The 25824-nt window shown below is 58.8% G+C and overlaps 3 protein-coding genes across 3 annotated transcripts in view; 2 read left to right on the forward strand and 1 right to left on the reverse strand.

The window, feature by feature from the left end:
• TOB2 (transducer of ERBB2, 2) overlaps window positions 1-25824 on the forward strand; it is a 160626-nt gene that overhangs the window by 123901 nt on the left and 10901 nt on the right. The window lies entirely within an intron of this gene.
• On the forward strand, window positions 4850-9808 carry CHADL (chondroadherin like). The gene is made up of 6 exons (XM_058673730.1): window positions 4850-4930; window positions 6039-6219; window positions 6545-8245; window positions 9009-9175; window positions 9289-9642; window positions 9724-9808. Exons 1-6 carry the CDS (start codon window positions 4923-4925, stop codon window positions 9806-9808), a joined length of 2496 nt encoding a protein of 831 aa, XP_058529713.1. The 5' UTR covers window positions 4850-4922.
• Window positions 11300-24566, reverse strand: L3MBTL2 (L3MBTL histone methyl-lysine binding protein 2). Its single transcript, XM_004589475.2, has 17 exons — window positions 24423-24566; window positions 22218-22458; window positions 21207-21340; window positions 19813-19936; window positions 19060-19139; window positions 17505-17622; window positions 17022-17156; window positions 16683-16771; window positions 15539-15770; window positions 15093-15169; window positions 14820-14924; window positions 14233-14380; window positions 13810-13892; window positions 13320-13554; window positions 12885-12950; window positions 11906-12016; window positions 11300-11563 (listed from the first exon to the last, which is right to left on the reverse strand). Exons 1-17 carry the CDS (start codon window positions 24444-24446, stop codon window positions 11451-11453), a joined length of 2115 nt encoding a protein of 704 aa, XP_004589532.2. The 5' UTR covers window positions 24447-24566; the 3' UTR covers window positions 11300-11450.

The following is a 25824-nucleotide window of genomic DNA, read 5'->3' on the forward strand; positions in this document are numbered from 1 at the left end:
TGCTTCGCACTCAGGGCCCTGTTGGCTGTGTCACCCCACCCCACCCCACCCCACCCTTCAGCTCCCACCTGGGCTGCCCCAAGGCTGGGGAGCTACCGTCCTCTCCCCTGTGTGGTAATTGGTCTGTCCTCTGCCCAGCTGGGGGCTGCTTGCTCAGTGGGTGCTCCTGCCTTCTGGCACTAAACCCTGGTCCTAATGTGATCACCATCTTCCTGGTCCCTGGGCCGTACCTACTGTACTGACCACTAGCCCCAGCAGTAGCTGCCAGCATGTGGCCTCAGGTTGTCAGCAGAGGGCTAGCCCTGGCCTCCATGTTAGCTGGACTGGAAGAGTGCAGATGCCATGCTGTCCAGGAGTGGAGTGGTCTGCAACTGTGCCAATGGGTTCCTCCCTGGCTGAGGAATTGCTTGTGACCAGCCTGGGGCTTAGCCCTGTCCTCCTACCTGGGTAGGGGAGGGAGAAGGGAGCCCCCCCCTCAGAAAGCACCTGTAGGGGCGGGAGTGGGGTCTGTTTTCCCTTTTTGCTCTGTGTGTCTGGGCTGTGCCTAGAGCTTCACAAATAAATTCATGTGTGGCAGCTGCACAGGCCTCGAAGCATCCTTCATTGCACGGAGTCCTGCAGGGCCACGGGGTGCCTTGTTGGCCCACAGGCTAGGCCAGCAGCGACCTTTCCCTATGGCTGAGCAAGTGAACCCCAACCTGGCAGAGGCTTCCTCTGGGGGATCCAGTGGGGAAGCGGCCTGAGTCAGACCTACCTGACCTTTCTCCTCACCCACTGCCCACCTTTGGGCCACAGCTGCTTTGGTTCCCTACAAGGCTAGCTGGGAAACCAGTGCACATGACTGGCCACAAGGGAGAGTCCTTGTCTCTGTAAGGACCTCCGAGAAGAGTTCACTCTGAGGTTTCTTGGGAGACATCATTTCCTGACTGGGGACCACGTGGTTGGCAGGAGGCTGAGGAAATAGCCAGGTTGCCCCTCCCCTGAGATGATGGGCGATGGAGGTAGAGGTGTGGCCAGCTTAACCTGCCACTCTTGCCAGGGACACAGGTGCCGTCTGTGGGGACTGGGCAGTGAGGAAGGGACAGCCTGCATGTGCTAGGGATGTCAGAACTGAGACCTGAGAGGCAAGCAGGAGTCTCGACTTCTCTGTAACAGGTGGAGGCTCTTGGTTGCTGTGGGGCTACCCAAGGGTCTTCCCCTGGTGAAGGGCTTTTTGCCAGGCCCTACAGGCTGCCTGTTCCCTCCACAGTGATGCAGGTGCAGGCTCTGTCCTGGGGTCTCAGCCCACTCCCCACAGGCTCTCCACGCCTGGCTTCTTGGCCCCTCAGCGGGAGGATCTTGGTGCCAGGAGCCAACGCGTTTGACTGCCCTCCTTCCAAGTAGCTCGAGGCTCCTGGGCTCTGAGCGAGGGCAGAACTGAGCAGCTGTGACATGAGGTGTTTCCTTCAGCTCTACACGCCTCTTGAGAGCTGCAGCCAGCTGGGAGGCAGGCCCCTCGGAGCATGCCACCATAGACCCCCACATTGGGAAGGGCGCCTTGCTGCTCGGCACGGGGCTGACGGCCCAGAATGGATGCCGTGGCTACTCTAGTGTTGGGGTTAGACCAGAAAACAAGGCTGCTCTCCCAGGTGGCACTCGGAGATAAAAGGATTGTAAATTTCCTTCTGGACTCGGGAGGAGCTTTCTCTGGTCCTTATCTAGTTCCAGCCTTGGCTCCCAGGCCTCTCTACACCAACCATCCGGATTGCTTGTGAGCCCCAGAATTAGTTCAGATAGACAGAGACTAAAGGTCAGCTAGCTATAGTCACTCAGCTTGTTTTTTTTTTTTTTTTTTTTTATATTTTTATTTTGAAGTTTGAATTATGTGGTACATTTTTGTATAGGGTGGGATTCCCCCCTAATCACTCAGCTTGTACCTTATTGATCAGGGTTCCCATTTGGCTCTTCAGATAGAGAGACACTGATATAGAAAGTCTGGAACAGCCAGGGGAAAGGCCAACTGGCCTATAATCGCTCAGCCTGTACTTACTGCTCAGGCCCCGTTCGCTTCTCCTGGGCCGTACTAGGTAGGATGTGGAGTTAAATTCTTCCTCACTCACTGGGTTGTTGGGGATTTCCCTGCTCACCTGCCTAAAACTTTTCTATTCTTCAGTTGTTAAAATGGAAAGTTCTGTAAAATGATGCTTAATCACTATATACTACAAAGTTTAAATTGTAGCTTAATTTTTTCCCCAAAAAACTATCAATTTATGACTGTTGATGCTAAACAAGATGTAACTGCATAGAAACTTTGATGCTAAGTTTGTACTCAGCTGTTATATATATGATGGATGTTAATGTTGATGCTTCCACTGTTCCTGTGCCACTCTCATTTAGGTTAAACTCAAAAACATGTTAGCTTGGGAGAAAAAAAAGGTTTATAACAGCCGGTTGTGTATATACTAAAATTGAGTTGTTGAAGTAGTTACAGGATGTGGTTAAGAACTTGCGTTTTCTAACATATTGGTCACTCAAAACCATGTTAATTAACTTCCTGATGTTGTTAATGACAGTGTTTCTTCCTGTTGTTGAAGTTGTGTAGTGGCATCTCATTGGAGGGATGATATCCTGCCAGCTCTACTTTCAGACCAGGGATGGTCTCCCAATGAAACTGTAGAATTTATCTGGACAGTCAGGTGCTGGACTCTGCATGGTCCACGCCCGCAACGAAGGAATCATGACTGGTTATGAACTGTACAGCTGTAACAATATGAAGGAATTCAGTATCGGGGCAGGGGCTGGGGAATCCCAGAGCCTATGAAACTGTCATAAAATGATATAAACAAAAAAAGAAAAAGAAAACAAGGCTGCTCCTAGCAACACCGTGACAGCAAGAACTGGAAGCAAGCTGGCATCCTATGGGCCCTACCTAGTTCCAGTTCCGGCTGCTACACTTCTTTTTGTTTTTTTCTTTTTTCTTATTTTTTTAAAGATTTATTTATTTTCATTACAAAGTCAGACATACAGAGAGGAGGAGAGAGAGAGGAAGATCTTCTGTCCGATGATTCACTCCCCAAGTGAGCGCAACTGCCGGTGCTGTGCCGATCCAAAGCCGGGAACCAGGAACCTCCTCTAGGTCTCCCACACGGGTGTAGGGTCCCAAAGCTTTGGGCCGTCCTCGACTGCTTTCCCAGGCCACAAACAGGGAGCTGGATGGGAAGTGGAGCCGCCGGGATTAGAACCGGCGCCCATATGGGATCCCGAGCTTTCAAGGCGAGGACTTTAGCCGCTAGGCCATGGCGCTGGGCTCACGGCTGCTACAATTCTGATCCAACTTCCTGCAGCCATGCACGTGGCTGAAGTTCATGGACCAGCATATGGAAAATACCTCTTGGGCCCGGGTGCAGTGGCTCAATGACTAAATCCTTGCCTTGCACATGTCAGGATCCCATATGGGCGCCAGTTCATGTCCTGGCTGTTCCACTTCTATCCAACTCCCTGCCTGTGGCCTGGGAAAGCAGATTTGTTTTTTTTTGCAAAGTCAGATATACATAGAGGAAGATCTTCCTTCTGATGATTCACTTCCCAAATACCCGCAACAGCCAGTGCTGAGCTGATCCGAAGCCGGGAGCCAGGAGTTTCTTCCAGGTCTCCCATGCAGGTGCAGGGTCCCAAGGCTTTGGGCCATCCTCGACTGCTTTCCCAGGCCACAAGCAGGGAGCTGGATGGGAAGCGGGGCAGCTGGGATACAAATCGGCGCCCATATGGGATTTGAAAAAGATTTATTGGGGCCCGGCGGCGTGGCCTAACGGCTAAAGTCCTCGCCTTGAATGCCCCAGGATCCCATATGGGCGCCGGTTCTAATCCCGGCAGCTCCACTTCCCATCCAGCTCCCTGCTTGTGGCCTGGGAGAGCAGTCGAGGACGGCCCAAAGCTTTGGGACCCTGCACCCGCGTGGGAGACCCGGAGGAGGTTCCTGGTTCCCAGCTTCAAATTGGCTCAGCACCGGCCCATTGCGGCTCACTTGGGGAGTGAAACATCGGATAGAAGATCTTCCTCTGTCTCTCCTGTCTGTATATCCGGCTTTCCAATAACAATAAAATCTTTAACAAAAAAAATAAAAAAGATTTATTTTCATTGGGAAGGCAGAGCCACAGAGAGATGGAGATACAGAAAGATCTTCTGTCGCTGGTTCACTCCTCAAGTGGCCACAATAGTCAGAGCTGTGCTGATCAGGAGTTTCTTCCGGGTCTTCCACGCGGGTGCAGGGTCCCAAGGCTTTGGGCCGTCCTCGACTGCTTTCCCAGGCCACAGGTAGGGAGTTGGATGGGAAGTGGGGCAGCTGGGATACAAATTGGCGCCCCATAAGGGATCCTGATGCTTGCAAGGTGAGGACTTTAGCTGCTAGGCTACCGCTCCAGCCCCAGAATGCTGTATTAAATAGCGTGTGCAAGTGGGGAAACTCAAGCTGTGGAAGGAGGTTTTCCATCCTTGGGTAACTCCCATGTGCCAGGTGGGTGCCATGGTAACCCTACTATCACTGCCATGGCAACCCTATGAGCTAGCTGCTGACAGTTCATGTTTTTCAGAGACTGGGAAACTAGCTGGTGAGAGGCACCCCACGGAGGAGTGGGGGAGCCCAGGGCTGCTGACCAACAGGCTGTCTCCTCAGGGCTCCCCCTGCTGCCCAGGTGGCCTGTGGATTCAGGCCTGGGCCACGTCCCTGTCCCCCAGGTTGGCGCCAGGCTGGAAGCCCTGTGATTCCAGCCACTGCCCCCTCCCCGCTCAGGGAAGCCCCATTGCGGCCAGGCTGCGAACAATGCCTCCCATTCAGCCATGGCCCCGCTGCGGGGGCAGGGAGTGGGGGAGCTCCTGCAGGCGGCCAGGCGGGGACGGCACCGGCCTTTCCCTTTTGGTGTGCCTTGCTGGCAGTTGGAGACGGCATGGAGGGGTGAGTCTTTGGGCCCCAGGGACGCAAGGGGGGGCTTAGAGGAGCTGTGTGGCAACAGGCAAGCCCTTGGCCCTCTCTGGATCCCTGTGATGGAAGAGTGGTTGGAGAACTGGTAGCCTCCAGGGCCCAAGGATTCTGCAAGGTTTGGCCTGGGGATCTATATAGGGGAATACGGCCACTGTGGATTTGCCATCCCGGAACCTGTGTGAGGGTCAGCAGCAGGCCTCTGAGCCATGATCACTGTCCCTTCCAAAGACCCTGTCCCCAGGGCTCTGCTTCCAGGTCTGCCTAAGGCTCTTCGGAGGGCCCCACCTCCAAGGCAGGCAGGGGTGGCTCCTGGGACCCAAAGGAGACTACGGACAGCAGAAGGCCCTGGGGTCTGCCTAGGCATCTCGGAGGCCAGCAGTGGCCTGTCTGACAGCAGAAGGATGAGCTGGCTGTGCCAGGTGACACACAGCAGAGAGATGTGTGCAGGGACACACCAGGCATGCTGACAGCAGGGGAGCCAACCAAGAGGCAGGACTCCACCCAGGACAGTGGGGAGACGCGAGGGGGACTTGGAACTGTGAGTGTCCGAATCTGTTTCATAAAAAATCCCTCTGGCTGCTGGCTGGTGAGTGGAGCCTGAGGGAAGTCAGGAGTGTCCCTGTGGCAGCAGGGGACACATGGAGGGTGGCTGGACAGTGCATGGGAGTGGGGTGAAAGGACAGATCAGTCGAGGGGAGGAGCGGAGAAGCCTGGCCTGTGGCTCCCCTCGGAACCTCAGACCCCAGAACTCCGAGATCTGCTTGTTAGCTCATGGCTGGGGCCTGCCCTGCCTGCTTGGCTTCCCGTGACAGTCGCCCCCACGCCCCCGGCCCCCACCCCACAAGCCACGCCAGGTCTGTGTGGGGGCAGGTTGCTGCTACACCACCTCCTTCCCCACCCCAGGTGGCCAGAGTCGGCTTCGCGTTTCCCACTGGGCAAATCCTCCTGGGCTGGCTGTGGAAGGGCTGTCTGCCCTCCAGTGTGCAGCAGGGGTGGGTGGCCCAGGGAGGAGGGCTCTGCCAGGCCCTGGGGCAGGAACCGCCCCATGGCAGGGCTGAGAGCCAATTGTACCTGACCCCAGGCTCCTGAGTGGCACCCACACCCGATTACTGCCACTACTGCTGCTGCTGCTGCTGCCACCGGGCCCAGCCTGGCATGCAGCTGCCCAGCGCTGCCCTCATACCTGCATCTGTGACAACTCCAAGCGGCATGTGGCCTGCCGGCACCAGAACCTCACCGGGGTACCTGACACCATCCCTGAGGTCAGCAGGACCCCCACACAGGTGGGGTGGGGTGCTGGTGGGCATGGCAGTGGGAGGAGCATGTGGATCTGCCCGTCTGGCTGGGCTTGGCACAAGACTGGCTCCCAAGCCTCAGTCTTTCTACACGTACAATGGAAAGAATACAGACCAACAGCAGGGAGATGGCCCATTGAACATGGTTCCCATGGGTCTGGAGTAAGTCAGGGACCTAGCGGTTAAACATGACCGCATGGCAGGGAAACCACGCAGAGTTTTGCCCTCTGAGGTGCCAAGCTATCAAGGAGTGAAATGGGAGCCAGCCTGGCTTTATCCTCCCTGTCCCCAGCTGACCCAGCGCCTGGACCTCCAAGGCAACCTGCTGAAGGCTATCCCCCCAGCTGCCTTCCAGCACCTGCCGTACCTCACCCACTTGGACCTGCGGCACTGCCAGATGGAGCAGGTGGCTGAGGGCGCCTTCCGCGGCCTGGGCAGGCTGATAATCCTCAACTTGGCCTCCAACCGCCTGCGTGAGCTGCCCCAGGAGGCCCTGGATGGGTTGGGCTCGCTGCAGCGGCTGGAGCTGGAGGGGAACCTGCTGGAGGAGCTGCGGCCTGGGACATTCGGTGCCCTGGGCGCGCTGACCACGCTCAACCTGGCCCGGAATGCCCTGGTTTACCTACCAGACATGGCCTTCCAGGGCCTGCTGCGTGCGCGCTGGTTGCAGCTGTCCCACAACGCACTCAGCGTGCTGGCCCCCGAAGCCCTGGCCGGCCTGCCTGCCCTCCGGCGGCTCAGCCTGCACCACAATGAGCTCCAGGCCCTGCCCGGGGCTGCCCTGTCTCAGGCCCACGGTCTGGCGCGGCTGGAGTTGGGCTACAACCCGCTCACCTATGCAGGCGAGGAGGACGGGCTGGCGCTGCCAGCCCTGCGGGAGCTGGCGCTAGACCAGGGTGCCCTGCAGGCCCTGGATCCCCGCGCCTTCGTCCACTGCCCGCGCCTGCGCACCCTCGACCTGCGAGGGAACCAGCTGGCCACGCTGCCCCCGCTGCTAGGCCCGGGCCAGCTGCGCCAGCTGCGGCTGCAGGGGAACCCGCTGCTGTGTGGCTGCCAGGCACGGCCCCTGCTCGAGTGGCTGGCGCGTGCGCGTGTGCGCGTGGACGGCGTGTGCAGGGGGCCAAGGCGGCTGCGGGGCGAGGCCCTGGACGCCCTGCGGCCGTCGGACCTGCGCTGCCCGGGAGACGCTGAGGAGGAAGAGGAGGAGGAAGCCGAGCGCGTGGCGGCCGGTCCCCTTGGCTCTCCGCGCGCCCTCGAGGAGGGAGTTGCAGCGGCCGCGCCCTGCCCACGCGCTTGCGCGTGCGCCTCCGAGTCCCGGCACAGCACTTGTGAGGGCCTCGGCTTGCAGGAAGTGCCCCGCGGCTTCCCCAACGACACTCAGCTGCTGGACCTGAGGCGAAACCCCTTCCGGGCGGTGCCCCGAGCTGCTTTCCCCGGCCTGGGCCACCTGGTGTCGCTGCACCTGCAGCAGTGCAGCATCGCGGAGCTGGAGGCGGGCGCCTTGGCGGGCCTTGGCCACCTCACTTACCTCTACCTCTCCGACAATGAGCTGTCGAGCCTCAGCGCTGCTACCTTCGAAGGGGCCCCTCGCCTGGCTTACCTGTACCTGGAGCGCAACCGCTTCCAGAAGGTCCCGGGTGCCGCCCTGCGCGCCCTGCCCAGCCTCTTCTCCCTGCACCTGCAGGATAACGCTGTGCAACACCTGGCAACCGGTGACCTGGCGGGGGTGCGGGCCTTGCGTTGGCTCTACCTGAGTGCAAACCGCATTACCCAAGTGGACCCCGGAGCGATGGGCCCTTTGAAGGAGCTGGAGAAGCTGCACCTCGACAGGAACCAGCTGCGGGCAGTGCCCACCGGCTCTTTGGAGGGGTTGCCTGCCCTCCTGGAACTGCAACTCTCTGGGAACCCGCTCAGGGTCCTGCGTACCGGCGCCTTCCGGCCTGTGGGCCGCTCCCTGCAGCACCTGTTCCTGAACAGCAGTTCCCTGGAGCAGGTGTGTACAGGGATAACGGAGGGGCTGGTGGGCACAAAGCCACAGTCAGCACATTCCCTCTACCAACTGGTGGTGGTATTATTTGAAAGGCAGAGTGACAGGGAGACCTTCCGTCTGTTGGATCACTCCCTCAATGGCTGCAATGACAGAGCTGGGCTGGTCTGAAGCCTGGCGCTTCTTCTGGGTCTCCCAAGTGGCTGCAGGGCCCTCTACATTCACAGGGAGATGGATTGGAAGTGGAGCAGCCAGAGCTGAAATCAATGCTCCTAGGTGATTGGTGGTGTCACAAGTGGTAGCTTAGTGTACTGTGCCACAACACACCAGGCCTCTCCTCAAACATTTGCTCACTCCATCCATGCTGCCAGATTCCAGGATATAAGCCAGACTGGGCCCTGTTGTTGGTGAGCTCGTTGTGGGTGTTGGGTTAAGTGGAACCCCATGCTGTAGAGGTCTGCCCAGGGAAGGTACCACCAGGGCAAGGAGAAGGGAGGAGCTGGGGGCCTTAGGGGCTCCTGTGTTTGTAGGCTCTAACAGCCCCCAGGAGGTTGGGCTGTGACCAGGTTGTTGGGTTCACGCGGAGCAGAAAGACTGAACTGGATGCCCAGTGACCGGGACAGACCAAGAGTTTGGACATGAGACCAGCGTGGGTTGTAACCCGTCCCTGCTGTTCCTGAGTTCCCCATGTCCCCTTCTTCCTTGCTGGACCTCTAGCCCAGACGAGGCCTGGCTAGCCCTCACACCAGGCTCTGGCCCTTCCTTACAGATTTCTCCAGGGGCCTTCTTGGGCCTGGGCCCTGGGCTACGGAGCCTGCACCTGCAGAAGAACCACCTTCGGGCTCTGCCTGCCCTGAGGGGGCTCGAGCTGCTGGAGCTCATCGACCTCAGCGGCAACCCCTTCCACTGCGACTGTCAGCTGCTCCCACTGCACAGGTGAGCACCCCATCACAGCCCGCCAGCCTTGGGGCCTGGGGTCCCTGCTGCCACCTCATGGAGGTTCCCAGCTGAGCGTCGACACAGCGGTGCCCAGGCTCTCTTGCTTGCAGGTGGCTCACTGGGCTGAACCTGCGGGTGGGGGCCACCTGTGCCACGCCTCCCAGTACCCGTGGCCAGAGGGTGAAGGCTGCAGCTAGCATCTTTGAAGCCTGCCTGGGTGTAGCTGCCAGGAAGCCCGTGAGGGCCACAGCAGCCTCTGGGCCTGGTGCCAGGAGCCCATCTGTCCAGGGAGGACTTCCGGAAGCAGGCAAGGTTAGTTCTGGGTGGGCGGGCCAGGCCCCAGAGCTGCTCATGCTCACTGGAGCTGGGCACAGACCCTCCCATTCTCAATGTCGGGGCTGGCCCCGGGGCAGTGGGGTCTATAAGACATGGTTGTCACCTTCTGTGAGGTGCTGGCTTTTCAGGTGAGCCCCAACACCTTTGGTCCCATGTCTCTGTGAGCTCATTCCTGCTCCGACTCCACCGCTCCCCACCTCCGCCCCAAGGCCCTTCATCACCCAGCAGAGCAGTGCCTCCCGCCACCTGCCTGCCACAGTGGTGGCCCTACTGACAGGACAGCCTCTGTGCTGACATTCCCAGGCCCAGCCTGGACCTTCAGTTGTAGCAAAACCTCACAAGCGCATCAGAGAGGGGCAGGAGGGTCTGTGGATGTCCCAGAGGGGCCTGAGGCCCAGTCCTTAGCGGGAAGTGAGGGGACGGCATGGGCACTGGGAGGACCCAAGCTCTGAGGATTTGGGATGCCAGGGGCCCATTCAATGGGGGTCCAGGGCATGGGTCCCACTGAGGCGCATGCTGGACATGGGGATGCCTACGGAGTGTGTGGGAGGTGGCAGGCCCGCCCCTCGCTATCCACTGCTGTTGCTGGGCAGTGTGATGGGGCTCCCCCCGGACCTCTAGCCCAGATGAGGCCTGGCTAGCCTTGTCTTCCTCACCTGTGAAGTCAGTGTGACCAGGCGGGGCTACTTGAACGTGCATTAACCTGGTGCTTGGGGGAAGGGGTGCTCGGGTAGGCTGCCGAGGCACCTGGGGCTGGTCTGAGCTGTCTTTCTAGCTGTAACTGGCGGGGAGTTGCCAATGATGCCTCTTTAGGCCAATGATGCCTCTTTAGGCCGAGCTCTGGGCTGATGCCATTGACCTGCCACCCTGAGGCCGGAGCTGTGTGTGGGTGTGGCAGGGGACACACAGCTCCTTGCCTCTCTCCTCTGAGGTGTCTTGGCTCAGGGCCTGGTTTGTGCAGGGGCAGGGACAGCCCATACTGCCTTGAGCCAAGGGCAGGGGCAAGTTCTCTCTGACCCTGGTCAGCGTCACCCAACTCCTGGGCTCGCTGGAGACTCGGGCCCTATCTCAGCGCTTGCTGAACTCAGCCAGGGCTGAGCAGGCTGCAGCATACACAGCCAGCAGCAGATGTGGTGGCCTGGGCGACTGACCAGTGCACAGGACCCCTTGTGGGCTGGGGACCACCTGGGGCTGCATGGCCTCTGCTCAGAACAGGCGAGGAGCACAGGGGGCCCCAACTCGGCTTCGAGGACAGGTGGGTCAGGCAGCACGTGGGGGTGGGGGCAGACTCCTGGTGAGCTGCCAGTGAGGAGGGCAGGGAAGAGGACAGCGAGCCGGAACCCTGTCTACTGCACCTCCCTCCAGGAGACCGTGGTGGGAGGGAATGGAGGGGGGACGGGCTGGTTTTAGGCACCCAGCCGGCGGGGCCGACTGCTGCCCTGACTCTGCTACAAGGGAGGGGTTCGGAAACGTCAGGTCAGGCCCAGACGGGGCCTGTAGCACTGTGGCTAAGCTCACCCCTGGATGTCACAACCCCAGGCACCAGACCTCAGTCTCTGACCCCCCTTGAAGGCAGTGGTCAGGGCCACCACACAAGTCAACCAGTCACTGCTTCCCGCAGGGTCCCTGGGGGGGGAGGCTGCCCCTGCGCACGTGCACCAGCCAGGGAGCTCAGGCACTGAGCGGCTCCAGACCTTTATTCACAGTGTCTCCCAGCCTGCCTGCCATGGGCCACGGCCACGGCTCCTGCTTCCAGTTGGCCCAGTCACATGGTCCTGCCGGTGGACAGAAGCAGGGGTGGGTCAGAGGAACCCCGGGCTGGTCCCTGACAGCTGCCCTCAGGGAGGCAAGGCCGGCCCTAGAAGGCCTAGGCCCTCCCCGGGCTCAGGGCATGGAGCCAAGCTGGCAGCGGGGCCAGGCTGGCAGTGGGGCTGGCTCAGTCGTGGGTCTCCTGCTTGATGTGCTCCACGGCGACGGGCAGCTCTGGGGTTGCGGCCTTGCCAGGGGAGGTCGCGTCCAAGTGTTCCTCCTTCACACACACAGCGATGACTGTGGGGCCAGGTAGAACAGAGTCAGGGGCCTGGGATACCGGGCAGGGGAGGGGCTCAGGACCTGGGGGGGCACCTGGCTGTCCATGGGTGGGGTGAGGACGTCCACTCTGCTGCTCACCCCGGCCCCAGGTATGCCCCAGCCAGGGAGGCTGCGCAGGGACCTTGGCAGCCCCCACATCCACCTACCCCGGCCACCAAGCACCAGGGGCAGGGCGGGGCTCGGGATCCCACCCAGGTGGGGTACCCCGGGGGCCCCTTCCTGCGTGACCGCACTCTTGTGTTCCCAGGTAGGGAAGGACAGGGGCGGCCTCTGAGCCCGGGGCAGGAGCCTGGCCCTCACTGTCATCGGCAGCGGGTTCCGAGGTCCTGGCGCTTGGCGGCTCGTCATCCAGGAGGGGCTTCTTGGACGCCTGTCTGAGGGGCCGGGTCTTGGCTGGTGGGATCCTTTTCCCTTTGAATAAAATGGAATCAAACCTGGAATGAGGCTGGAATCCATGCGAGGCTTCAAGGGCTGGGTCCTACACTTGATCTTAGCCAAAAGCGATTAAGGGCCAGGTCCTGCCAGCATCAGGTGGCATAGCAGAGGGGCAGGTGCCCCTGACTGGGAATGCCAGCCTGACCTCCGATTCAGACAATGTGTGGTACTGGCTGTGTGTCCGGTGGACAGGTGGGGACGGTGCGAGTTCCCATCTGCTAGCTCAGGTCCTGAAGGTTTTCCACAACCGCCAGCAGGGGCTGGGGCTCCAGGCTAGTTCACAGACACGAGGGCCATTGCTGCTGCCTTCCCAGGGGCTGCGCCAGCGGGAAGCCCAGGCTAGACATTGAGCCCACGGTGGGGGACATGGCACCTTAACTGCCACCCGCCTGCCCATGGCTCCCTTCTCCAACCATGGATTTCCTCGTCCGTAGCTCACGACACTGCTGAGTTCTGAATGCCGCAGGGTCCCAGCCCCGGGCCCTCAGTCCACTGTCCTTTCCTGGGCAGGCTCCTCTGCACAGTACCACACTGTGCAGCCACCCTGGCCACCACGGACTGGCATCCCGCTCCCTCCAGCCGAGAGGCATGTCCAGGAGTGTGTGGTCTCCAGGCGGCCACGCTGGGTTCAGAGCATGGGAGCCACCGATGGTGTCTCTCCCCTCTCTACTCTCCCTCAGTATGGTCGTGCCTGGGGTCCCAACTGCTACAGACTGACCTCCCTAGCAGTGTGGTGCTCCGGTCAGCATCTCAGGTTGTGGGTGCAGCGCTGGGGAACCCGCACCAGGACCTGGTCCCACTGCCCTGGGCTAGAGCAGCCGGGCTGCCTTGGGCTGTCACTTACTTTTCTTCCCAAACTGCTTCTTCTTCTTCTTCGTGGCCTCCTTGGCCTTCAGAGGTGTTGCAGGTTCTGTTGTTGCAAGACAGGGGCAAGTGTGATTAGGAGCCTGGTCGGAGACCTGGCCATACGCTGCCCCAGGGAGGCAGCCAAGGTCAAGCACGCAGGGCAGGAGAGGAGAGGGTGGGGCTGGGCCCTGGGTGCTCGCCTGGGTGTACAAGCACGTGTCAGAGAACAGGGTGAGGCGGGACTCTGCATGCCGGGGTAGGGGGAGTTGGGCCAGGGAGGCCGTCAGGGAGGGGTGAGTGTGGAGGAGCCTGCATTCTGCTTAGAGGGGCCCAGGACTCTGCCCAGCCATGCCAAAGAACTGAGGCAGCTTGCAGGAAGAGAGTCGTGGGAGGACAGGAAGCCCAGAGCGCCTGGGGCCAGGCGGGCTCACACCTGTAGCCACAGGAGGCTGCAGCTGGTAGCCGGTGAGCTCACACCAGCCCACGGGGTAGATGTCTGGGGACTCGCAGTCCACCCACTGGTCGTACTCGTTGTCCCAACCATCAAAGTGGATGCTGAGCAGCCGATGGACCACACGCTTCACAGTGGCCACGCAGATGAGCCGGGGCTCCATCAGGTCCACGGCCTCCAGCTTCATGCCCACCTTGAAGCCATGGTTGGGGCAGTCCTGGGGTTGGGGGAGGAGGCAGCTGCTAAATCAGTCAGCACCCCTACCCAGCAGTATGGGACCAGGGAGGCGCCTCCCTGTGCCTCTAGCCCGCTATGGGAAGGCACAGCCAAAGCGAGGCTCAATGAGTGCCCAGGTCCTCAGCAGCAGACCCTCACGGGAAGAAGGGCCAGGAACTGCCCCTGCTGCAGATGGACATGGCAGGAACGGCTGGAGGCTGCCCCAGGACCCTTGCTACGCCTCTGGCCTCCTCACCATGTTGAAGAGCCGGGACGGAGCTGCTTTTGATTTGGTTTTCTCCAGGTAGGCTTCCCAGCTGAAGGTCTGCGCCTCGTATCCTGGGGGAGCAGGAGGCTTGGGTGTGGAGGGGAAAAGGGACATGGGTCGGGGAGGAAGATCCCGTCCCCTAGTCTTCCTCCTGGGTTGGCACCTCCTCCAGGACCTGCCACCCAGGTTGGTCACTGTGCAAGGGTACACGTGGGAACCTTGTGCACCAACTCTACACTGGGCACGGGGTCAAGCTGGCTGAGCCTTGGAGCCCTGGGTGCTCTGTCGCCTCTCCCACATGCCGTGTCCTCAGGTCCTGACCTGGACAGTGACCTGGGCCTGGGGCTTCATCCCTGCCCCTTTCAGCCAGCCTAGAACTGGCCTAGCATGTGCTGGCCAGTGCGGGCATACCTTTTGGAGGCGTGAGCTCAATTTCGTTTTTTTGGCAAAAGGTGGCTGGGAAGATGGCATGGGAGGAGGCATGGTAACAGAACCAGTCCGAGCCGTCGGTGGAGGGCCCGCCGTCCACACAGATCATCAGATAGCCATCCAGGAGCACCTGGCGGGTGGAGAGCAGGGACTCCCATCAGCTGACTGGACTCTGTCCTCCAGGCAAGTGAGCAGGAGCCTAACCCCTGCCTAGGCCAGCTGGGGCCCTGGGTGTTTGCAGGGGGAGCATGTGTCCCTCTGTCTCCCCCTGCTGGGCCATGCTGGCAGTGTCCCCCAGGAAGCCCAGCGTTAAGGGAGCTGGTTAGGAGTGAAATAAAACTGCCAGAGGCTCCTGACCAGCACCAAAGACACACACGTGGCAGAAAGGTCCCTGGTGAGGTGGCCCCAACGCAGAGGTAGGCTCAGGAAGTCAAGTTTTTGCCCAGTGTTCCCTGGACCCTGACCCGCAAGGCAGGTTGTGAGAAAGGGCTCAGATGTCCAGGGGCAGTCAGTGTCCCCTGATCCCGACTGTGGCAGGGGAGGAGCGGAGCGGGGCCAGCCCCACGCACCTTGCAGACGGTGGCCACACAGATGTTGCCCAGATTCAGGGGGTCGATGGCCTCCAGCTTCATCCCCTCCTCAAACCAGCCGCCTTCGGTGTAGACAGCTCGGACCTTGGAGGAAGGGACATTGAGGAATCCGGAAGGGCCCAGGCAAGGGGCAAGGAGGGTGGGGACAGTGCTGGGACATAGCATGACAATGAAAAAGCATGTTCCCAGGAAAAGCTGGGGTCCTCGTGCCTGGGGCGGCCAGGGGGCAGTACCCGGGGAGGGGGGCCTTGCCTTTTTGAACAGGTAAGGAACGGCGTCACAGTAGATTTTCCGGAAGGTGGGATGATGGGCCATGTCGCCACGCCTCTCTTGTGCACAGAGTGAGGAAGAGGAGGGAGCTGAAGGCAGCCCAAAGGGCCCTCTCCTGACTCCCCAGAGATGTGGCTGCTGCCGGGCCCCAGCACCCCTTGCCAGACACGGGAAGATGGGTGGAGCCCTGAGAACTACAGCTTGCCATGGGCACCTTGCAGCCCTGGAGACTCAAACCATGTACATGGCATGGAGAGGACTGGGGTGGCAGCAGCTGGGTCTACACTGGGTTTGGGCTCTTAGAGCCAAGCTGCTGGCTCCTAGTCGGCTGGGCTGTCGGGGTCGGCCTCTACCCGCCTCCCAGTGCTGTTGAGGTGCAGCCAGGGTACCCTTTAGCCCTTTAGGCCTTGGGGAGATGGTCTGCTCACCTGACATCTTGATGCCGTGGCCCACCCGCCGGGACCAGCCCACTGGGTGGATCAGGGGGCTCCACATGTGGCACCAGAAGTCATCATCACTGTCCCCATCCTCATAGAGGAGCCGCAGGCGACCGCCAATGACTGTGTCCACCACGGCCATGCGGGTCCGGGATACCTGGGACTTGTCTACCACCTCCAGCCGCATCCCCTGGCGAAAGGGGTACTTCATGCTCTCCACCATCTGAAAGGACATCGGACACGGGCCTGTGTGGTCACGGGTTCCTTCCCACGCCTCCAGGTGGGCTGCAGTCCTACCTGCCCAGGACGTCATCAAGGACAGGGATGCAGCTCTCCAGGGCTGGAGGCAGACAGGCTAGACTGGTTGCAGCACCTGCCACCAAGTGCTGGGGCTGGAAGCAAGTCAGGCTGTGCTGGGATCAGCACCTGCTGGCATGTGTGAGGGCCAGGGCTGGGGGCAGGCTTGGCAGGAAATCCTTGGGGATGTTTGTGCTAGAATGCAGCACCTGCCGGCACATGTGAGACCAGGTCTGGGGAAAGACCACAGCATCCACCAGTGCGTGTGAAAGCCAGTGCTGGGTGCAGGCCGGGCTGTTGGCAAGAGCTGGGACGGGGGTGGGCCATGCTAGGCTGGACTTAGCACCCGCTGGAACTTGTGAGAAACAGAGTTGGGGGGTGGGTCTGGCAGGGGATCCTTGGGGATATTCCTGCTATGTTGAAGCACTTGCTGAGAACATCTGCAAGAAAGCCTTGGGGTGGGGATGGATCGGGTTGGGCTAAGCCACAGCACCTGCTGGCACATGGGAGAACCAGACTGGAGGCAAGCCAGGTAGGGGTTCTTCAGGTCACCCCAACTAGGCCGCAGCACTGGCCAGTGTGCTAGAGAGCCAGGGTTGGGGGCTAGTTGGCTGGGTTAGGCTACAGCATCCACTGCTTTATGTGAGAGCCAGGCCTGGGGGAGGGACTGACCAGGCAGCTATACCTACCGGGACATGTGACAGTTGGTACAGGGGGCAGACTGAGCCCAACCCTGTATCAGCTGGCACACACAGAGTGAGGTCTGAAGATCTCTCAGGTGAGGTTTCTTAGGGGTGAGAAGAGAAATTAGAGGAGAGCCTGGGGGCTCGTGCCAGACCTTGATGTGGAAATCCACGGGAAGTGTCCGGGATCCCACCAGTCGCTTCATGAGGTAGCTCTTCCAGTCTGTGAATCTGGCATGGATGGCTGTGGAGACAGGGGCAGAGTCCCAGTGACTGCCTGACAGGGCTGCCCAGGCCAGGAGCGGTGGCATGCCAGCCAGCAATGGCTTCATCTGAGGAAACCAGGCCCCACAGCTCGATCCCTACCTCCAGAGGTTCAAGGACAGGGAGGGTGGATTGCAAGTATTTCTCAACACAAGACACAAAGACCCTCCACCCCCGACTTCTCAGGGCCCTGGGGGAACCAGGCAGGAAATGTCCTTATCTGTACTCACTCCGTGGGGGCACCAGGATCTTGCTGTTGATGGCACACCAGCCAATGGGGTGAACGTCCACGGTTCCCAGATTGCACCAGAAGTCATGGCTGGAGTCATTCTCAAAGCCTTCGTACCGAAGGAGCACACGGTACCCTACAGAGGGGACAAGATGCCCGTGAGTAGTGCTGGGACGCGGGGAGAGCCCCTCCGGCCCCCTCTTCTTGAGCCTACAACAGACCCCCCAGTGCGCATGCCGAGGATTCCGTCCAGGCCCATGGGGCCCTGTGATGCGTGATGGCCAAGCCAAGCCAAGTTCATGCCACTTATTTGGAAGACACTATGGCAGGGAACCAGGGATTCGCTAGAACTCCAATCAATCCTGGAATCAACTTCTGAAGTTGGAGTTGGCAGGCGTGCTAAGCTCCGTGAGCCCCTCTGAGGGCCCATGAGGGAGTGTTTTACAAAGCTGGCCCCGTCCCTGCCCCGGTCGTGAGCACACACCTGCAGCCTGGATCACGGAGGCGATCCAGTACACACGGCTGGGGAGCACAGCATCGCTGTTGAGCACCTCCACCTTCATGCCCTTCATCACGTCCTCCCACTGGTCATAGAGTGGGACCTGCGTGGCAAGGACAGCATGCCAGGGGCTCAGCGATGGCCTGGACTGCAGCCTCAGTCACTGTGTTCCACTTTCCAGCTCTGCTTTCCATGTGTGTGCAGAAAGCCGGGCCCGACCTGAGAGCCGAGCTGGGAATGGGGTCAGCTGGTGGGCAGGGGACAGCCAGAGATCCAGGCTTACAGACCTGCATCCTAGCTTTTAAGATTTATGGGCTTGGTGTGGTGGCCTAGCCGGTTAAGCTGTGGGCTGAAAGACCAGCATCTCATATGGGCACTGGTTTGAGACCTAGTCTACTTCTGATCCAACTAACGACAGTGTGTCAGGAAAGCAGTGGAGGACAGCCCACGTCCTAGGGCACCTGCACACAGACCTAGAGGAAGCTCCTGGCTCCTGGCTTCACTCTGGCCTATGTCCCTGGGCCCCTGCACCCAAGTGGAAGACCTGGAGGAAGCTCCTGGCTTCAGCTTGGTCAGCCAAGGCTGTTTTGGCCATGTGGGAAGTGAGCCAATGAGTCAATCTCTCTGCAATTCTGCCTTAAAAAAAAAATTTATTTGAAAGAGTTACAGAGGGAGATAGGGCCTTTTCCAAGGTTCCCAGGATTTAGGAAATTGGTTTGAAAGTGAAAACAAGAGTGCTTCTAGAGCCTTCTCTCCTGACCCACAGGCCAAAGCTGTTGGTAGAGGTTCTCCTGCTCAAGCCTGGTGTACCAAGGACTGGGGTTTGCTCTTCCACTCCTGGGCATCGTCTGCCAAAGCAGACCCTAGCAGGCATCCATAGCTGCTTTCTGGGGACCAAGGGCCCCAGGCCAGCACAGAAGCACCTCACTCCCAGCAGGTGACCACTGTCCACAGGGAGAATGGACAGAGAGAGCCTTGTTCCACTGGCAGCCATACAGCTCCTCTGTGTCATAAGCAGGGCAGGGACCTGGGAGCAGACGCAGTGCAGCCCAGCGCTTGAAGCCCACAACAGGTGTTTGGAAGGGTGGAGGTAGGTTTTAGAAATTATTTGAAAGGCAGAATTAGAGCGAGAGAGTGATAGAGATGCTTCACTTGCTGGTTCACTCCCTAAATGGCCCCAGCAGCCAAGACTGGGCCAGGCTGAAGCTAGGCGCCTGGAACCCCATCGGGTCTTTCTGGTGGCAGCGGCCCAGGGAGTTAGACCATCTGTTTTCACAGGTTCATGAACAGGGAACAAGACTGAAAGTGAAGCACCTGGGACTTGAACCAGCACTCACATGGGAGGCCAGTGTTGCAGGTGGCTTTACTCGTTGGGCACCACGCAGGTGTGAGGGAAGTTTGAGAAGCAGCAAATGCACAGACTGGAGCCAGCTGACGCAGCTGCCCTCCTCCCAGCCGCTGCTCTGCAGTGTACCTAGCCCCCCAGTGAAGCCAAACTCCACGGTGTTCCCTGCTACCCGTCCCTGCGCAGGGCACTCACGTGTTTGAAGCAGCTGACAGGGGCAGCTTTGTAACTGTGATCCTTCAGGAACTTGCCCCAGTCGAAACCCAACACCAGCGCTGTGGAACAGAGAGAGGATGCTGGACGCCAGGCCCACCCCAGGGCCTAGCAGGTGCCTCCCTGCCACTGTGGCTTCTTCCAGCGTGTCTGCGACCTCTGACGCACCGGGACCTGCTCACCGGCGGCCGTCAGGGAGTGAGGGACAAATCCAACAGCTGCCGATCCTGAGGGCAGCCATGTTTCCATGGGCTCACCTTTCTGTCCCCAAGGAGAGGGACATGCCAGGCTCCTGGGTGTCATTTCCTCAGCCCCCCTCTGCCTCCTCCTGCTACACCCAGGGGGCCAGCCTCGTGGAGCTGCTTGGGCACACACTGTCAGTAAAAGCTCACTGAGCAAAGGCCGAGGAGAGAAGGTTCCCTTCTTTATCCTAACACCCTGAGATCCCCTCCCACAACCAAACCTGGCCCTGCACTGCTTCGGGGATAAAAGCAAACAGCAGGGAAGAGTGGGGACTCGGGAGGTGGGAGGGAAATCCCATAGCATATGGAATTGGATCATAAAATAAAATTTAAAAAAAGGGAAGCAGAAACCGAAGCAGCTAATTCTGGGCTTTTCCAGGGTGACTGAGGGGCAGCTGGGTGGAGTGGGGGGAGACAGGGGTCAGGGTGCTATCAGAGGCCCAGTTCTTAGTGCCTGCCCCAAGGAAAGGCTAGCCGGGCCCTTGCTGCTTACCATCCTGCCCTGTGGGTGTGCCGTCTGCCAGCTGCCCAGTGCCCTGGGAGTGCAGGAAGGCCCCAATTTTGGCAGACCAGGCTGCCTTGTGCAGCACCTTGGCTTTCTTGGTCGGTGGTTTTCCCTGGGGGGAGAAGAAAGGCTGGGACACAGCGGCTAAGGACACTGCCGGCTCCGCCCCGCCAGGATCGCAGCTGACCCATCCAGCTATGGTTCTTTGGTCTCCTTACTCTGAAAGCAACTGTGACAAGCCCTTGCAGGCAAGCTGCAGCTCCTCAGCCAAGGACAGGCTTGGGGGCACCAGCTGTGCCCATGTGAATGTGCTGCCGGAAGTTCCGAGGCTGCCCGCAGGTGTGCCCGGCAGGTTATCGCCCCAGAGGGGAAGCTCAGGCCCTGGTGGGCATCTTGTAACCAACTATGAGTTGGCCAGAAAAGCTGGGTGTTTCACCAGAGATCAGGGATGCAGAGATGTGGGACCACGTCCCACCCAGACCAGGGTCCAACCCTGGTGCTGCGACTTCCTGCACCTTTTACTAAGACAGGCCCTTAAAACAGGAATCTTTTACTGTCTGTTGCTAGGACTGGGGATGCCAAGCCCTTAGCAGGCATCACCAGATGGCAACTGATGCCAACATTATCAGCTCTCTCTTATGCCTTGAATGAAAAGCATAAAATGAGGGATGCAATGGGAACTGTCTGCAGTGGGAAGCCCCCTGCAGGGAGCGCTGCTGGCAACACTTCAGGGCAGAATCACGTGGCAGCATGCCTTCCCCGCTAAACCAGCCTTCGAATGGATCGTATTAACTTTTCAGATGACCCCAGTGTACAGATGCTGGCCAGCGCGACTGGGCCACAGCCCCACGCTGGACGGCTGAGGGCAGGTGCCAGGTCAGGCACGTGTGCTCCTTTGACAGCTGTGCTGGGCGTGCACGCTCCCTCATCAGTGTGTGCATGCACAAGTGTTTGCACCTCCAAAACTTCTCCATGGGTCAGCGGTGTTTGGCAGGATGTCCCAGGTGGCCATCTGTGACGTGGAGTCCCAGACACAGCATCAAGCTCCTGATGCCACATGGCACAGCCAGGAGCCTTGTGCCTGCATCTCAGCTTCCCTTCTAGTCATTCACAAAAGGGTGGTGGGCAAAGCAGGGCTATCAAGCTCTTACTAGAGCCCCTAAGGCACGCACTTAGACTTCCTGAATACATGCAACTCTGCGGGCCGGAGGAAGAAAGGCGGGTCCTCCAGCAAGCCACACAGACACACACCCCTCTGCCCAAGAGCTGGGAGCGTTATCAGTGTTCTGAGGACAGTCCCAAGCTCAGGTGGCCACCAGGAAGGGCCTGCCCAGGCTGCCGGGTCCCGTCCCAGTGCTCAGGGCCCTGGAGGCTGCTCTCACCTGTAAGCGGGCCAAGATGCTGGCTTTCTTGGAGTTGGAGGAATAGCTCCTGGAACAGGAGACGCTGCAGAACCTCTTGGTCTTGGAGAAGAAGGCTTCCCTGGTGCCCACGATGCCACACATCTCACAGACGGCTGGGGAGCAAGAACTCCACACATGACCCTCCTGAGACGGTCACCCCAAACCCAGCAGAATGACAGACCCAGCAGAATGCATGACCTGGGACGCTGCAGTGACCAGGCCCTTCGCTAGGGCTGACCACTGAGGGAGGGGTAAGGAGGAGGAGAGGGAAGGGGAGGGAAGGGGGAGGAAGAGGGGAAGGAGGGGGGAGGAGGAAGAGGAAGGGTAGCAGAGACCATTGCTTATGTCTAAATTGATCTGGGCAATTCCCTTGGCTCTGTGTGTCAACAGTGGGGCTAAAGGAACCCAAAAAGAGGGGGAAATGGGTGAGTGAGAAAAGACGTATTAGAAAAAGCACCACAGTCCCCTGGCCCTCGTGGTTCTGTCATCTCATCGATCCAGTAGAGACTGAACCAGATGAACACTTGGGCCTCAGCTTCACTCTGGAATACCTGGAGAGCTTAAACACCCCCCACACACACACCTGGAAACACCTGGGGAGCTTAAACACACATCCCCCCGACACACACCAGGGAGTCTGAGGAGCTGCTCTGCACTGGGACACCACCATCCAGAATGTGCTAGAAACTCCAGGTGGGGTTCCACTGTGCAGTCAGGAGGAGAAGCCCACATCAGTGGGTCTCCACTGGCTGCTTCCAGTTCTAAGGTTCTAAGATTCTCAGGAAAATTGGAGGAAGACAGCAGAGAGCTGTAGAGAGAGGATGAGAAGCTAAACACGGAGAAAATAAGAGTCAACTGGCCAAACTACTGCATTTCTCCAGGGAAGTCTGAACGAAACCACAATCTGGAACCAGACTGCAGCAGAGGAACTGGGGTGCTTCCGTCTCCCCTCCCTGTTCCTCCTTAGCCTCCCGGCCCTCCCGAGGGCACCTGGCTCTGAGCCGCTGCCATCCACAGAGCGGGGTGTCCCTGGGCTGAGCAGGTGCAGGGGTGATGTGGGCAGCTCTCCAGCCTCTCGGTCCTCATTTTCTGGGTCACTCGACTCCCCCAGGTAGGAGCTGCTCTCACTGCCCACGCTGCTGTTGTAGCTCCGGAAGCTGTCATAGCCCCCGAACAGCTCCAAGTCGTCCGTCTCCTCTTCTTCCTCCATCGGTTCTGCCGACGGGGCCTCCTACAGGGGTGGCAAGGATCATCGTGGGCTTCGGGGTGTGAGGGGAGAAGCTGCAGATGCACCTGTTTGTCTCCTGCTGGCTTGTGGCCAAGTCTACCCTTCCAGGAATCTCCCCAAAACCCTTTTATTGCAAACGTCAAAACTGTAGAATATTTCTCTTCCATAACTCAACAAAACGGGCGGGTGTTAACAACACAGGAATAGATGTGAGGAATCCAGGCTCCTCTGGGGATTTACGAATGGACTTAAGGTGGAGTTAAGTCCTCCTAAACCCCGTTATAAACTAAAGATATCCTAAGCCAAAAATGGATTTACCAAACACCACAGCTCAGCAGTAGAGCCCTCTAGAGTAAGGGCTGTGTGGCTCAGGACCCTGAGGCTGACTGGGAACTCCAGCTTGCTGCTGCTGTTGCCCGGCGTCCAGGAGAAGACCCATCACGCAGCTCTAGCTCAGGAAACTTTAAAGTTTGCAGGACAGTCTCCACTGTGTGTGCACCACTTTTACACCAACGTAAAGCCAAAAAGCTGCACGTCCAGTCAGTCCCAGTGGGAAAGATCTGAGCCAACAGTATCAGTATTTTCTAAGTCAAGTACCTAAAAGTCTTTCTGGGATAGAAAGTGTTAAGGATCCCTGAGAAAGACTGTAGGGGGGAAAGATGGAAGTGAAAGGGTAAGTTGAATTTGGCGCAATAAAAGTTTGAAATCATGCAATGTGTTTTCACAAGATGTATTCTCCATGAACTTTTCATGACGGGTTCACAGGTTAGAAACTCTTATTTCAGGATAGGGAGACTCAGTCTCAACTTACACAGGCCAAAGGAAAGTGAGTTTGGGCGGAGGCCGTGTAAGGGGCAGCTGGCACACCCAGGCAGAACTGGGGTGTGAAGATGCACTTTCAGAGTGGCCCTGAGCCTAACCAGCTGTGGGTCCTGCCCAGTTGCTTTGCCATGGGCCTCAGTCTTGTCGCCTTTCGGGAGGGTAGTCGGCTCACAGTGTTTAAGAATCTACCTAACATGTTAGAGAACAGGTATACAGCGAGGTGAAGACTTACGGTGACGACTGGCCTGGGGCCCGTGGTCAGCCGGCACCTCAGAGGCTGTAAACCGAGGATTTGCAGGGGAAGTGGAGTGCATGCGGCTGCAGCACTGGACACTGACAAGCCTTTAGGAAACGTCAGGCTCTGTGTCCAGCAGGGGGGAAGGAGCTGTGCAGAACAAGCTATGATTCTTCTCCCACGTGATCACAGCCTCCTCTACCCTGTGGCATATTTGAGGTATTCCACTTGGCAGTGACAAGGATGCATAGCAACAAGCAGGGGGAGGAAACAACCCCCTTTCTACAAGGTGTTTCAATGGTGCGCTGCAGGTCATAACAGAGTGAGGAAAAGGACTTAGCTGGCCAGGGGTGGGAGGCTGACAGACTTGGCATCCACCCCCTTAAGCTTCCCTAGGGAGGCGGGGTAGAGGTGGTACCCCAATTCTTTCAGCCTCCGCTGAGGTGCAGCAAGAACACGGTGTCGCTGACACCATGCCGGTGGGGGGAAAAATACCCGCCAAAGCTCCGGGCACGGAATCACGTTCGACTAAATCCCCATCCCTCTTCCCTCGCCACGCCTGGACGAGACGGGCCTGAAGAACTCGAACGCCAGAGGAGCAGGACAAAGAGGGTTCAGGTGCCCTCGGGGGAGGGTCGCGGCTCCCCTCGCCTCAAGCTGGAGTGGGGGGCTGCTCCGCCCTCAACTCTGCCAGACGCGGACCCCGGCGGAACCGGCCGCCGCCCTCAACTCTGCCAGACGCGGACCCCGGCGGAACCGGCCGCCGATCTCCGCGGCCCTGCCTCAGTTTACCCATCCTTCCCCACCCTGCTTCGCTCCGCCCTCCAGGAGGCGCTGAGGGACACGGGCCCGTGGGAGCAGAAGCTCTCGGGGCTCCCTTGTCCAGCGCGCTGAGTCCTCTCCCTCTCACCTCGACGCCCCGGGGTTTCTCCATGAGATTTTCTCAAACCGTCACCAGGTGTAGGAAGCCATATTGGTCTCAGCGCTCTCTCCGAGCGCACTCATTGGCAGCCTTCCGGGGCCGCGGACCAATCACGCTTCGGGCTGGAGGAAAAGCCGGTTCCGCGCCCGCCCGTGCTCCTCTTCCCCCGGGGCGGGGAAAGCCGCGGGGCGTTGTGGGACTTGTAGTTCCGTCCGGGCGAGCGCAAAAACGTATGCTGTGGCGTGTAAATCCCCGCTTTGACTGACCTCATTGTGTGCCTTCCTGCTTATCAGTCTCTTTAAAGCTATATTTACAATTTAATTTTGAAAAAATAGATTTTTAATTTTGAGAACCAAAATTGTCTGCCATTGTCTAATTTATTTCTTAAATATCCTTAATAGCTGTGGTTGGGTCAGGCGATAGGCAGGAGCCTGAATCTGCAGGGAAGGATCTAGGGGGGTGGCCTGTTGCCTCCCGGGTGCCCATCTGCAGGAAGCTGGGCTCTCTGGTAGGGGGATGTCAAGCAACTTGGCTTCTGTGCCAAATGCTCACTCCTTTTCAAAGTCACCACACCTGCCCTTATTAATATGCTTAAGGGTGGGGGTGGACACTGGGCACAGCACCTGGGGGTGTCCCACATCACAGTGTTCCCTACCCCGCTCTGTGCCTGCTGCCAGGAGACTGCGGGTGACGGCTCCTATGCTAGGGTCTGTGCTGCCCACGTGGAAGGCTCTGAGTTTTGTGAAAGGCTCTGAGTTTTGGTCTCCTAGTTGGGCACATTTGAGGAGTGAATCAGGGCTTAGAGGATCTCACTATTTCTCTGCCTTTCAAATAATGTAAGTTAAAAAAAATTTTTTAATGTGGCAATAGATCTTGGTGCAGGCACAGTTGGTTCAGTCAGCTAAGCTTCAACTCCCAAGCACCAGCATCTCATACAAGGGCACCAGTTTGTGTCCTCACTGCCCCGCTTCCCATCCAGCTCCGTTAATGGCCTGGGAAGGCCGCGGAGAAAGCCCAGTGCCTTAGGGCCCTGCACCCCGTGGGAGACCCGAAGGAAGCTCCTGGTTCCTGGCTTCAGATCGGCTCAGCTCCCACTGTTGAGACTACCTGGGGAGTGAACCAGAGGTTGGAAGAACTTTCTTTCTCTCCTTCTCTGTAAATTTGCCTTTCCAATAAAGATAAAGAAATCTAAAAAAAAAAAAAAAGTGACAATAAATCTCACAGGCAGACAATCTTATGAAGTGAATGTAGATTACATGCAGCACTGAGGAAACATGCGTGAACATGTGTGTCCTCCCGTAGAGACAGTGAAGAACACGGACGAGCAGCCAGTTCCCTCTGAGCAGCTCAGCACGTCCTGAGAAGGGAGACCAGGGGACACAAAGGCTTG

Source organism: Ochotona princeps, chromosome 15 (assembly GCF_030435755.1).
Source record: "Ochotona princeps isolate mOchPri1 chromosome 15, mOchPri1.hap1, whole genome shotgun sequence".
Classification (NCBI taxonomy): domain Eukaryota; kingdom Metazoa; phylum Chordata; class Mammalia; order Lagomorpha; family Ochotonidae; genus Ochotona; species Ochotona princeps.